Here is a 15,159-nt window from a genome sequence, read left to right on the forward strand (position 1 = left end):
TAAAATGAATTTATTTTTAAAATACCGTTAAATGACACATTATGAAACATGGCTTATCTCAAAAAGCAAATTGTAATTGGTTTTGTTAATAGTGTGCATACTATGTAGTTTAACAGGTATGTGTTCCACAGAATAAAGACATCAACAGCGAAAGACAGAAATGCTGCCACAGTACAGGAGAAACTGACATGTTTTACTTTTTAACACGAGGTGATTTTGTAATTGTTGGTTATAGTGTAAAACAATACATAGAAAACATGTCATGTAAAAAATGACATTTAGAGCAGTTTAATAGTATGTGAAGCTCCAATAAGAAAAGGCAACAAAATATGAGTCTGAAGTCATTAGTTATCAGTTGCTACTTTATTTTTTAATTTTTAAAAACATATTTTTACATATTTGAAATTGCAAAAACAAAACAAAATCACAACTTTATAACAGGTTAAGTCAAAACGACTAGAATGAAGTTACAGTATTCAAGCTATGCATGTTACTGCTTGATTTGCAAAGATCAATAATTAACGTGAAGGAAAATGACCTCATAAATGAATTGCCAGTTTTCCTCTTCCATCTTGTTTTTGAGTTGTAGATCAGTGACGTCAGTAACAAACTAAACGTGTTACGCACGCACACACACGCACACGCACACGCACACACACACACACACACACACACACACACACACACACACACACACACACACACACACACACACACACACACACACACACACACACACACACACACACACACGCACACGCACACACACTTGCACTACACCATTGTTGCCTACAGATGTTACTACAGGACAGCTTCAGTAGCAGCCTCAGAACCACGTCAACACCATACAATGTGTGAATGCAGTTTTTTTTCATTTTAATTATACATCCCACATTCGAGCTTTGAATAAAAAAAATAGTACAACAACTTTAAAGCAAAAATATACTCATGTGAGGATATTGTTGTCTTCACCCTACAGCATCAGAGCTTTAAACAAGTAGCGATTAATACAACTCTCTTGTTTCCAACTCAGTATGAACTCCTTTACCTGGAATGTTTAAAGTTAATTAAATCTTGTGCCTGCCATTTATCACCATGTTCTCTTTTAATTTGGTGTCAGTTGACATGTTGTCATTAGCATTTAGCTCCTAGCACAGGTGGACTGGAAGTACTTAGGAGTTATTTTAGATTTTCTGTTTTTGCAGCCACACCCCACAGGCTGTTTGGTTTGAATAGATTGATAGATTACAATTGTCCACTTCCAATCCTTTAGAAATAATACAAATCACTGTAATTGAACTGTTGTTCAATAAAATGCAGGACAAAATAAGGTCTGATGCTTTTACAGAATGGACAGTAAAGGCTGCTTTGCTGAAATATATGACATCGTCTAGTTTAATTTGATACAATGTAAAAACTCACATTCTGTTCACAAGTCAGACATAAAGCTCATTTCAGAGATTCAAAGTTTATAAACAGCATTTTCAATAAAATAAGTGGGGGGCTGATCTTCCTGCTACACCTTGTCCACCAGAAATAACATACCTGGTAAACAAATACCTATTTGTTTTTTTTGGTTTCACCTTTCCCTGGAGACAATGGAGCTGAAATGAAAACCCATTTACAGGAAAGGAACACAATTTACAAGGAAGTGCCCAAATAAATAAAAGACTGGTATGTGGAATGGCAGTATAAAGGTGCGAGTGCAAGAGGTTTGTCCGCATACTACCTGGCAACATGAAGGTCCTGCTGTTAACGCTGGTGCTCCTGCTGTCTACCGCTCAAGGTGAGCCATATTCCAATTATAATTATATTAAAGCATCGTATTTTTAAAGAAAATATCAAATATGAAGTAAAAACATTTAATCTATAATGGAAGCATTTGATTTGATCACTGATGCATTACCTAATGCCATTATATTAGTGCCATAAGAGTCTATATACAAGTGATACATCATTTGTAACATTCACCTGTTTGTAACTTATGTATCACTTGACTCTTATGGCACTACTTCTATTTTATTGTACTTGCACTATTTTATCAGTTTTATTGTGTTGCACTGTTGGAGGAGCTTGGGACCTAAGATGTTCATCGACATAACTAAACTGTAGCTACAGTACGAATGACAATAAAAGCCTTGAATCTTGAATTACCTGAGTGCCGACGTACATTATACCGCGTGTTATCGTGTGAAAGGCTATGCAGTACTACCACTAACTTAACATTGATGTTGTCTTTAAAACGTCATACTATTGTAGCAAGTCATTCTAATTGCTTTTGTCTTTTCCCGTCAGTGCTCTCACTCACATGCTTCACCTGCGAAGGAGACGTGAACTGTAAGGCGGAGACAGTTTGCCCGGCATCCTCTCAGTACTGCAAGACCATGGAGCACGGTACTTAAGCTCGTTCTGTACTTTATATCTAATGTGTATGTTTTATTATGTTTGTTTGGCATTTTTAGAGAAGCCATTTTTATCTGGTACAATGTCACACAGATTGTAAACTCATTGTACATTGTTTTTTTTTGTCGACAGGAGAAGAACTTCGTCGAACTTGTGAGGACCTTTGCGGAGATGATGATGACTTCATTACCTGCTGCTCTGAAGACCTTTGCGGACCCTGAGGCCTCCCTACAAGTGCTCACTTCCTCTTCCAAATGAATTAAAATAATACGAGAACAAATAATTACCTGAATCTGATAGAAAATGAGTTGTCAATCTGACACTCCTATCCTGCTTTTACTTTCAATTCAATCTTGAAATTATGATTAATGATTTAGTCTCACTCTTCATTTCACAGCCAAAACTGCACTGGTTCACAGCCATGTTTTATCTTCAAAGATCTAGTGATGGGGAAAGGGCACACACACACGCACACACACAAAACACACACAGACACACAGCCACGCACACACTTAATCCTTCCTGATGTCAGTTAGTGGGTCAGTGCTACGTGGGTCGCTGCCTGTGTCGGCTGTAATGTGAAGTTGGCTGTTTCAAAACATGTAATGGAAATAAAATAAAGCTTTTAATTGATCTGATTTGTTTCAGCTGTCTTTTGTTACAGGTTAGACAGAGGCCTATTGTTCTGATGTACAAGGTTAAACCAATTATACCCAGCAAATGTGTCCCCGTGAGGTTGACATGGGTTTAAAAACAGTGTAGCTCACATGTGCTGACTTCCTCATGATTTAATTGTGGGACGTAATGTGAAACGTAGCAGCAATAGAAGACTGCTGATGTAAACATGGAGCCTTTGAGAATCATGCAATTTAAATATTTTAAAGAATCTGGTGTGCAAATGTTTTATAGGGAAGACAATGCAACCAACATGTTGTATTAAGACTTATTTTCAAACACTATGTCTTTACTCTTGCGTACTGTCGCTATACGGCCAATTGTCTAATTTTTTCATGAAATTAAACTGGGTAATACATTATAGTAAGCCAATTAATTCTGTCTAACATCTCCACATAGCCTTCCAGAAAGAGAGGTGTTCTGGTCTAGTTTGTGTGCATTTATGTGAGCTAATGAGAATAACCCAAAACCAATAACAACGAAACTGAAAAAACAAAGAGACAGATTGGCATTTAACCAAACAAACAGACATTGATCAAATAAAGGCACTTATATGGTAACAGAAATGTGATGAGTATACGAACATTATCATCTGATGATCCTCACCTTTTTCACCCCTGAGCCAGGCACATTCATTATCTTTAAAGAAACAAATCAAACTTATTCACAAAAGTTGTTGTCTCACTTCCTGTTCAGTGTGTGAATCTCGCCTGGCAGCATGCATTCACTCAGAGAACATTCACATGCACGGTGCTGGACTCATGCCCATCAAAGCATTGCGGAGCGTGTTTCATCGACAAATATATGGTTCAACATGAGGCCAGGAATAGTAATAATAACTACAAAGAAAGCATCTTAAAGCTTGGCTTACTAATTAAAGAGGAACGTTACCCTTTGATAATGCTAGTTTGTTTATTTATTAGGCGATACTCCACTTAATCTCCTTCTTAAACGCATTTCCTGTTCACCCAAAAACACAAAGACGTTGAACGATTTAATGGCATGGATTCAAAATACCTCCCAACCTCATGGGCCTCTCGATATCAGGCAAACAACTCTGTAAAATATAGGTCATAAGTGTTCATCTCTCCGGCTGTTCCTCCTTTACATTAGAGCAGCTCAGATGGCAGAGGTGGATGATTGGTGGATCAGTAGATCACAACCTTTTACACTTAACGTGTTACCCATAAATACACACATGTGGTACATGTCCCAAATAAACACAGATGCACACAGAGGACGTTAATGGAATCATCTTTATGTTTTTGAACCAAATTTGGGGGAATCACCCCAAAACAAAAATGTTTACAACTTTCCATGATTTAGAGGAATTATTGAAACTTCTGAAGAAGTCAGTGTGCAGAAAGCCACATTGAGAGCATGAGGGAAATACTACATCTCATCTGCTGCCCACACAGGAAGAGCTGTGCTGCTGAGCGTGTGAGAATTAGCATCATGCCTCATGCTAAGTGTCTTTGTTTTTCTTAAAGGACATGTGTAGAGCTCCAATCATGTTCCTTGAGACATTTCTTGCAACATTTTTGGCACTGCTCCAGTTGGACAGTTTGAAGCTTTGTTGTTACTACGGAGTTTCTAAATCACGTGCTTCTTCTTTATACTGAGATAATAGATAATGCCTTTAAGAATCTCCTCGTCAAAATAACCCTGCTAATATTTCAATCATTAGTAGAACACAACTGTTTTGAACAATGCATGTTATAAAATAGGAAACAAATCCAATAAAATCATAAAGAAGGTGTGTTTTTGTATCCGAACGTATTATATGTGTTTCTTTTGTCTTTTTTCACCCCATTAGTCCTCTCTGAAGGCCAACCCCTCCTGCCAACGGGACCGACTGGATACCAGAGAAGCAAATCATGCAACAGTGAAACACATTGATGCAGCAGTATTAACAACTACAAATGTCATATACATGTATTTATACATTCATTTTTGCTGGGTTTTGGCTGATAATACTATCATATATTAAGATTTTGATTGGAGGACTGTTATTTGTGATTTTATATTTAGTTTTTTTCACATTAGTTTTGATACTTGGGTAAATGATATAACGATTCTTCCATTGCTATACAGGAGGTTTAGGATCCAAAAAAAGAGCATGTCAGCTGCACAAAGCTTCCCCGCTTAAAAAAATAAAGATTCAAAACAAAGACCCACTCTGTTGCTCCACCAATGGAGGGCCTGTTGTCAAGAGTGAGCCCTGCTTTAGCTGGTAGGGTAATGGTGGTCCATCTATTGGATTAGTGGAGGGATTTCACTGTGGTATTAATCTGAGAAAACAGCAGGAGAGCGGGCTCACGCTGAGCTGTTGTGTCTCTCTCTGGCCGTCACTCAGCTCGCTGTTCCAACTCCATCAGACGCTCCGACACGCACAGGACACCTCGCAGCCAACATGAACCTTTTCTGCTTCTCGCTGGTAAGAGACACACTTTTCATTTCTGTGTCTACTTGACAAGCTGTGTGTGAGAGGCTGAGGGAAAGGGAAGTGTTGCCATGTGATTGAAATGCAACCAGTACATTATAAATCTGTTGATCATGGCATGCTGGGTAAGTCATTAGGTTTGGGAAAACAAGTACAATGTTGTTATATCAGCCTCTGAATAAGTTAGAGAACAGTGACATGTAACTATTTAAACTCCTACTATTCTTATTTGTAGTCAGATCATTAACCCACTTATTGGTTAATCATTATAAATATCCTTCTGATATTAAGTTGCTCTTTTCTGCACAACTCTATATGTGAAAATGTAGAAACGCTTTTCTAATCTAATGTTGTTACATTTTCTTTGGATTCACCACGTATGAACTGATATGACTATAATGACCTAATATGCCTATATGTTTGTACTTCAATGCCATAGTTTGTGTAGTAGTTGATGCGTTCACAATGCTAGAGGACAAAGCAGATAGAGTATTGATAATTGAAGCAGTGTAAAAAGCCTTTTCCCATTCCCTCCCACATATGGTCCCCCAGATGCTGCTGCAGCTGTCACGCTAAACGCTGACACAAGGTCATGTATATACAAGCTATTCGATTGGACAGATGTTGGGGATGTTAACCAACAATCAGGATTATTAACTAACCTCGTTCGACAGTCAGAGGCGTGAACTGTGATTGCACTCGTTGTCCTCTCTGGTGCTGTTGATTCACATCACTGTGATGAGTCATAGTACAAAGACAAATGCAACACATATCAAAACTAAGACATATTTTACCTGTAGTTTAGTTTAGGTCATCATTTGGCACATTAATTGAAATTAATTAGTTGAAATAAACGTATAATTTTTTTTATGCAGGACTTTTGAAAGTTTTTTATGGAAACTCTATCTTGAAGGATATCTAAATATAAATAATTTTATAATGAATTTCCTCCACAATTCAACATACGTAAGCGAATTAAGTATTAGTAATTATGTAGAAAGGAACACATGTGGGGATATCTGTATTGTTTCTTTTAGTTTCTTCACATTTCAGTCAGACAACTCACGTGTTTCTTAATATGTTTATTAGAAGCAGCATATAGTTTGAGTTTGGCGTCTAGGCTCGGGCCTCATCACTCCACAGATTTACAAAGAGCATTGAGTGATGATTAGATAACTATGCCCCGAGCCTAGGGGTGGAGCTGGGGTGGAGCTGGGGTGGTGGGGAAGGCAAGCAGCAGGAACATGAACGCAGCAATAGCAAGTGAACACAGCAGCGGCAGCATAGCGAGGCAGAGGCAGGAAGACCTGGCAGCTTAAATAGAGCGGCATGTTTAGAAGAATGTGTTTGGTTGGCTGTAAGAGGGACGAGGTGCGTCACATGTGGAGGCGTGTGGCGCAGTGGAATAGTGCGTTGGTGTTTGGATCAGGGGCGCACAGGTTCAAACCCCACTGCAGTCAGCATGTCGTTGTGTCCCTGGGCAATTGCTCCTGTGGGGATTGTCTACAGTATTGAGTATGTAAGTCGCTTTGGATAAAAGTGTCTAACAAGTAACATGTAATAATAATTAATGTACGATTGGTGCTCGAGTTGACTGCCTGAACTAGCTCGCAGGCTTCGTCCAATATCGACGAGATAATAAACATTATTTGAGATTTAAAACCTAAAAAAGTCATCAACTGACGATGACATCAAATCTCCTCCTTTGTTGCCTCTGAAAATGTCCGTCTGTTCAGTAAAAAGATAAGACGTCAACATACAGACAAGACGAAAGGGATGAAGAGAGAAATTGTTCCTAGAAGGAATCCAAACAAGCCACACACATTTTAATCCTGACTGAAATCTTTGCTGAGTACATTTCAATCCTCCACTACATCCCTGCTTGACAAGCAAATGTAGAGCTTTGGAGCAGCATATCCATACAGTCGTATCAAATCCTCATAACTCTAATTGTACGTCTATTTGAAATACAGCAAATATGTCTTGTTCAACCATTGAGGTATTTCCTCAGTTGTAGGCCCTGGAAACAATCATTTAAGCTGATGTGTGAGCCTGTATGACATTTCCTCACCACTAACAGGAAGTAGGCAACCTACAAAATCCTGCGCAATATGTGGGCACTACTTGTTTCATCATCAGTATTAATCAGATGTAATCCATCAGTACGGAGGAAACCCATTCATGAATCGAGCCTGCTGAGAAAGTTGAACTGAGTGTCTGTCTGTCTGTCTGTCTCTCTGTCTGCCTCTCTGTATGCCCACGTGACATCAGGAGGGGTCCATGGACAGCCTGTATGAGGCGGTGCAGACCTCCGGTGACGGACCCCCCCCACCCATCCCCAGCCGAGCCTCCAGCCGAACATGCAGCCGCTCCTGCAGCCCGGCGGTGCTGCTGGACGACAAGTGGCACAGCTCGGGAAGATCCATCTCTATGGTGAGAGAGTCAGATATCCAGCAATGTATCATTACAGCAAAGAAACAGTGTGGATAACAGCCCAAAATAAGACGAGTAAAGTGGACAAGAAAAAGAGGCAAGCACACGTTTATGAGTTTATAAGTAGCAGCGTTGAACATAAAAGTAATGAGGCATCAGCAAGTGACCACTTTAATAGTGTGTAAAAAGGTGTATGTTGAACAACAGTAGTGTAACAGTCTGAGGAAGTGAAGCAGCAGCCAGTAATAACAAAAGTAAAATCTATATTTCAAAGATTCTAAAGGTTTTATTGTCATATCATGGCAATGAAATGATTTTGACCTGAGCTCCTCCAACAATGCAACAGCTATATACATGTATATATTGCACATAGACGCTCCTACAAAACAGTGTGATATATTCGGTATTGAATGGTGGTTGGCCGGGTGGCTGTGGTGGTTGCCTGACGCTGCAGGGAGAAAGGAGAAGGAAAAGGAGGAACCTACACTGTGTGTCCACTCATACTGTATGCATGACATACGGATTATAGGCGGCCTGCTAACAATCATAACCAGATTGTACGGGTCACTCCACAGAGGAATTGGGACTTTTGGCCTTCAAAATAAAGCTGATTATGAAACGGTTGAAAGCTGCTGCTGAAGCCACACGATTCAGAATTGTGAAATACATGCAATTGAACAATCATTTACTCATTAAATCATTATTTGTGCAGATAATAAACTAACATCTGACTGACAATGCTTTGTTTTCATCCAGGAGATGCCACAGATGCATAGGAACATCTATGATAAAAATAAAAGAAGGTGAGAGTATTTTGTGACTACTCATTATGCTGTAAACAGACACTGAAACTGAATACAACACATTGTAATCCTGCAGGCTTCTACTGTAAAACCTTCTTTCTGTTTCTTTTGTTGAACGTGCGTGTAAACTGCAGAGAATCACGCAGTGAAAGGGCTTTTGTCTCCCATAGAGTCATAATATGGCTCCCTGTTTATTGTCACCACCTTTTACAGTAACACTGGAAATCCTTCCTGCTACAGCTGTGCTCTTCGTCTTATTCTTATGTCTAGTTCAATTGGTCTCGACAATTCAATCATGTATCTTAAGAAGATCCACAGCTCATTAGATATTGGAAACAAATAATATATATTTATTTTGATTGTTAGTAAATGCTCTTTGACAAGCAGCCTCCTGCAAACAGTTGAAAAAGCAGACGGCAGATTATAGCTGGTTGACTAAGAGGATCGAAGGCCCGTTTGCTTACAGTCTGCAGTCACCTCAACACCTTCGCTCCCCGGCACCGTTTGAGGAACAGATCATGCACCTCTGCACGATATATAGCTTGTCATGACTCCTCAGTTTAGTCATGGTATGTGCTCTATGGTGGTTGGGTTTTGTTTTGAAGTGTCTGTCTAATACTTTTTGTATCGGTGGGATTGTTTTGGTTTGTTGTCAGGCTGAAAGGCCAGAATTGTTTTACTTAGCACTTAGGGGTATACCCTAAAAGACTCTTATTAGAGGCAGTTGTGTAATATCTTTGATTATTTTACTTTCAGAACACATATATCCAAATCTGCCTCAGATAACGACACACTAGGTGAGTACAACAATGTCCTTTGTGTTTTGTTAATTCTGGGTATTTATTTTCTTTCAATTGGACCTCTACCCTACACCTTAAGGAAGACTGCAGCACCATATTTGATCTTCTCCAAGTTGGAAAGAAAATACTGTTATGTGGATTATTTAGATTAAAAACCTCCGATGACCTTCTGTGACTCCGAAAACTATTTCATTCATTTATTGTGGATTCATTTAAAACCACAAATGTTTGTGATTTGTCTCCCTCCACGGCAGATAACCCTGGCTGTAATGCTGCAGTTTGGCCGTCCGCCAAGAGCCAAGAAGATTTAGTCTGCATCCCTAACAATCACAATGAAGGTACATTGGAAATAAATAGGTTAATCTCAGCATGACGTCTGGGTTTTCCAACCAATTTTGGCGATTAAATTCTGCACGAAACAAGCACTGTGAATGTTGTACCCGATCATTTCTATTGAGGCACATGAGGAAGGGATGTTAAATGCCCAGTGTGAAAAGAAAGAATGATTACAGCAAAAGCTATTTTAGAATTACCTTATTTCAGTCACGTGTTTCTTTAACATGTTTATTAGAAGCAGCATATAGTTGAGTTTGGCGACTAGGCTCGGGCATCATCACTCCATAGCATAGCATGATGAGTGATGATTAAATAACTAACCCCCGAGCCTACAGGTGGAAGCTGGGGTGGAAGCTGGGGTGGTGGTGGGGCAGGCAAGCAGCAGCGACGTAGAGGTAGCAGCAGCAAGCAATGCATGGAGAGAGATCTGGCAGGTTAAATAGAGCGGAAAATTAAGGAGACTCTGTTTGGTTGGTTGTAGAGTGGCAAGGGAGCGTTATGTATGAATGCAGCGTAAGTGCTCGAGTTGACTGCCTGAACTAGCTCGCAGGCTTCGCCCCATTTAAGATGGACTTGAACAATGGTGCATTTGTCCTTTAATCTTGAGAAACCGAGACATGAATAAATCAGCTTCCTGGTTTTTCTTTTGTTGGGGTATATGTTTTTGCAGTGTTTCACTAACCTGATGATTGTTACATGTTGTTTGTTTGCAGAAATGAAAAAGACTAAACACAAAACAGAAACCAAAGACGGGAAAGGAGCTCATTCAGGCACAAAGAAAAAGGAGAAACCACACTCAAGCCACGTAAGAATAAAACAGAATCACTACAGTCTTCTAAGCCAGGTTCCCCTATTGATGGTAACCTAATGAAAAGTAAAAGTACATTTAAATAGAAATATGTTAACCCCTTGCCTGAACTGAAGCCGACTCCTTTGATTGCTTCTGTAACACAATTCCATCACTATGTCATGTAAATAGAGAGCTTTTTGAACATTAAAGCATGGAAACATGTCACAGTAGAGACAGAACATACAAATATGAACCTCCAAAATGATCATAATATGTCATCTTTAAACAAAATGCTCCCCCTTTATCTCTGCACCACTCTTATTAACACAGCATTAACATACTGATGCATCCCTGACAACCTAAGCATCTATACAAATGTACCTGTTGCTGCACCAGTAGATGTGCACATGTTTGCAAGTGCAGACTGGGGGTCACATGACGCAACAGGCCATTGTGTGTCTAACAGGCGGCCAACTGCTTGTGACATCCAGAGAGCCTATGGTGGCCTAAATGGCACAATTTAACATAAATGCTTATTTAGTATTAATACACAGTGCAGATGGCCCACAGAGGGTACTGTGTAATCTGTGGTCCAGAGAGAGATGTGAAAGAGTAGGACTGTGTGTGTGTGTGTGTGTGTGTGTGTGTGTGTGTGTGTGTGTGTGTGTGTGTGTGTGTGTGTGTGTGTGTGTGTGTGTGTGTGTGTGTGTGTGTGTGTGTGTGTGTGTGTGTGTGTGTGTGTGTGTGTGTGTGTGTGTGTGTGTGTGTGTGTGTGTGTGTGTGTGTGTGTGTGTGTGTGTGTGTGTGTGTGTGTGTGTGTGTGTGGGGCAGCCTGTTGCCAGGTCACTCAGTGCCCATTCTGACTAATGCCCATCATAGTGAGAAGCACACAAAGCAGAGCCTGCCAGTAGTGGATCAGCAGCAGCTCTTAGTGTGTCACAATGCAGCTACTAAAAGGACGAGTGACCCAAATGGAAAGAAGATATTATGCCCGCCCTTTCTATAAATAACCTCTAAAACCAAAACAAATGTCTAAAGCTGTAAGCCCTACCAGGTTGCATAAGACAATGCTAAGATGTTAAACAGGTGTAGTGTTTACTTTGTATTCTTACCACCAGTTCATCATGTTAGCATGCTAACATATGCTGATAAATATTTAAAAGAAATAACAGCTGAAGTGTTTCACAAAAAACTAAAATCTCAACCTCTTAGTGACACTAAAGGAAAGTAAGAGCTAGGATTGATCCTCTTGGGACAATGAATGTGTCTCAAAAATGTGATATCAATTGAATTCAATCTGGACCAAGTTGTAGACCTATCGACAGACACATTCATGCCACGAGCAAGGCGAATTTAGAGGTGGGAGCTAAACATGTTTTTCTATTAGCATAAAGTGCATTTCGTCGAGCAATCAGAAGAGATGTCATCTTCTAACAGAATTAGAAGTTAAAGTTAAAATGTCGTGTGTTGTATTTATTCAGAATCTACACGCCAATGGTGAGTCTAAACCTGCAGCCAAAAGAAACCAAAAGACTGGAAAGAAAGCTGGTGGAAAAAGCGGGAAAGATGGGTCGAAGAAAAACCACAACTCAAGAGGTGAGACAACTTTCTGTACCAACGACGAGATGACTGTGCCGTTTCCCTATTCCCTAGATTCATCTGTCCTTTTGTAACCTCCGTCTCCAGCGAGTGAATGACTCATTTCCAAGACTAAACTTAGTGATGCTTACAGTTGCAGAATAGGATTTCAAGATTGTTCTGCTCTGATGAATTTGACTTCTGCTCTGAAGTTTCTTAACTCCTTCAGTGTAGTTGCCTTCGATGCCTTTTAGTACTCAGGGCTGCTTTAGAGTAAACAAGCATCCTTAAACTACTTATAGCTAATACAGACCACAAGAGAATCTATTTTTCTGTTTGGCCATTTTAATATTCCCTCCTACTCTCTTTCCGGGCTGTTTTATTGAGTAAAGTGGTCTCAGATAATGCCCATTTCCAGTGTAAAAGGTTTCTTCAATGTCTTTTTTAATGGTCTTGCGACACTTGTGATGGTGTTACGACACTTAGTGGGAATTTGCAGAACAATTACTCACTCTTCATTGTGGTAATTAAGTTGTGTGGCAGCAACACCTCGACGTGACGCAGAAGCCTGACTCATGTGTCATTGTCAACATCCCTGAAGTTTCACCAGCCTTAGAAAGTTGTGAATTATCAGTTTTGTATCAGTGAATTATCAGTTTTTCATTTATGCTTCTCTCTGCAGTGAACTCCCCACCATGCGCTATGAGCCCACCCCTGGGACCCCACTATCTGGACGTGCCCTACAGGTCAGACAGGAGGCCCTACATAGGGAAGTCGTCCACCCTCCCAGTCCCCACTCAGGAGAACTCGACCGCGGGCCGACGCACAGACATGATGAGCCTCCCTGGTGGAGCGACCCCCACCCATACGTACCACCAGCGCTGGAGTAACCCAGGCGAGAGCAGCCCTTCCTGGGGGTCCGTGCAGCACACCTGCCGCCGGCCGCTCACAGAGTATCACATGTTCTCCCCTGACTTCAGCACGTCCCCGGAGAAGGAGTGGGAAGAGGGACAGCAGCAGGAAGCGGCCCAAGGGGACAGCTTAAAACGGGACCGTAAACCCCAGACTTCCCCAAACGTGCCACGATCTATAACGGATGTGAATCTATCAGAAGCAGATGTAAGTTTCTAACGGTCACTATGTGTTTTGGAAACCAAAAGTTCTTCCAAGAGCTTTGACATGGTTTGAGTCAGTGCTGTAGAGATTTTGAAGCTTAACTTTGTATCATGCACGTTCACGCATCAGAACAGCTTAGTGCAACTACAGATTTACATTAGTGGTCAATATGCAGCCCCAATGAGGCCAAGCATAAACTTGTATTGCCTTTTAGATGCACTCGTGCCCTAAATGCAATGGTAATAATAATAATAATAATCCTTATATTTATTATAGCGCTTTATCAAAGACTCTCAAAGCACTTTACAAATACACATTACATATACAGATCATACATGTAATGGTCATCTACTGTGGACAATACCCACAGGAGCAAATTCGGGTGAAGTGTCTTGCCCAAGGACACAACGGCCTGACGCAGTGGGGCGGGAGCGGGTTTCGAACTGGAGTTCCCCAACTACCCCTTGATCTGATGATCAAACGCACAGACCACTGCGCCACCCGTCCCTTAAATGCAATGGTCTTGGTTGGATGGGTCTAAAGGATGCTGATAGGCAGAGAGACCCATAGGGAGGTTCTTGTCCATCTGGTGGACACATTTCTGGGATTCAGTTGGTAATTCATTTGTAAACTTATCTTAGTGAGTGTTAAAGCCTTGTTTAACTGAACTTTTACTTAGTTTCTTTTGGTTCTGCCTCCAGTAGGTGTTCTCAGACCGTGTCAAGTGTTGATTGGTTCAATCATTTTGTTAACACCAATATTAGGATGCATATTATGTATTATTGTCATTTCATTGGTTAAAACAACATTTTCTTTCCCTGTTTTGGTAACTGCTAAACTGGTGCCCTTTTTGCATGTCTGCTACTACTGAAACTGTTACATTTACAGATTTTATCGGACCACAAATGTAACAATTAATTAGGAGATAGGTCGCTATCCCATAGGCTCTTAACTCAGAACGTGCGTAGTCTCTAAACTGTGGGGAGTACAGCCGAAGAACCATTGTTTTAACCTATTTGAATTCAGCCTTTGGTAACCTTTGTGAAACATTGAAACGATGCATCATCGTTTGATTCAGAAACTGAACTTTTAGTTGGGAATCTGCCCTTAGATTTTCCCATTTGGATCCTTTCTATCAGTTGCTGTTCAGTACAGCTCGTTCGTCACACAGCGCTAATACCGCTCCATTGTGCGGATTGACCTCTCGGGTCAGTGTCTCTGCAGAGGTCTCTCAGTACGGAGACCTCTGCTGATACCCAGAGAGCGTGTGCAGAGTGAACCCAGCGCGACACAAAGCGGTTAAAGCTTAACCTTACTTTGTGGAAAACTGTCAAAGACATAAAGGATGATCCAGTGTGGAGATTACAAAATCTCTATAGATCTATGGTGTCATTGGTTCTCAGAAATAAAATGTAATTTCATTTGACATCAAGCCTCTTTAGAGTATAGAAGTGATGGTGTAAAGGTCAAGACTCATTGTGCTCCCTATGTAATGAAGTCCGAGCTCTTCGATGCATCCCTTTGTACCATGTGACCTGTATCACATAGTCAAACAAATGTCCAATGACATTTTCCAATATTATAACATTGTAAATATGCCATACAGACTTAAAAAACTAATTAAATCCTCTTCTTCAGTTCTGGTAGAAAAAAAGACAAAACCAACCTAATAATTATATTTTAAAAGATAAGAAGATAAGGATACTTTAAAAAAATAAATGTTTAACTCTATATATGAACAACTGCCTCTCCAGGGAGTCAAGCGCCTCTGAAGTGAAATAG

General features: G+C 40.4%; 2 protein-coding genes across 2 annotated transcripts; both read left to right on the forward strand.

The window, feature by feature from the left end:
• The first annotated feature begins 1,700 nt into the window (after positions 1-1,700).
• LOC117457778 (lymphocyte antigen 6D) lies at positions 1,701-3,041 on the forward strand. Its single transcript, XM_034098004.1, has 3 exons — positions 1,701-1,786; positions 2,296-2,394; positions 2,536-3,041. The coding sequence occupies exons 1-3, from the start codon at positions 1,738-1,740 to the stop codon at positions 2,622-2,624; spliced, it is 237 nt and encodes a 78-aa protein (XP_033953895.1). The 5' UTR covers positions 1,701-1,737; the 3' UTR covers positions 2,625-3,041.
• Positions 3,042-7,801: 4,760 nt separating this feature from the next.
• Positions 7,802-13,392, forward strand: LOC117457049 (uncharacterized). The gene is made up of 7 exons (XM_034096917.1): positions 7,802-7,954; positions 8,711-8,757; positions 9,514-9,554; positions 9,812-9,895; positions 10,607-10,698; positions 12,165-12,279; positions 12,944-13,392. Exons 1-7 carry the CDS (start codon positions 7,802-7,804, stop codon positions 13,390-13,392), a joined length of 981 nt encoding a protein of 326 aa, XP_033952808.1.
• The last annotated feature ends 1,767 nt before the right edge of the window (positions 13,393-15,159 follow it).

This window comes from Pseudochaenichthys georgianus, chromosome 13 (genome assembly GCF_902827115.2).
Source record: "Pseudochaenichthys georgianus chromosome 13, fPseGeo1.2, whole genome shotgun sequence".
NCBI lineage: Eukaryota > Metazoa > Chordata > Actinopteri > Perciformes > Channichthyidae > Pseudochaenichthys > Pseudochaenichthys georgianus.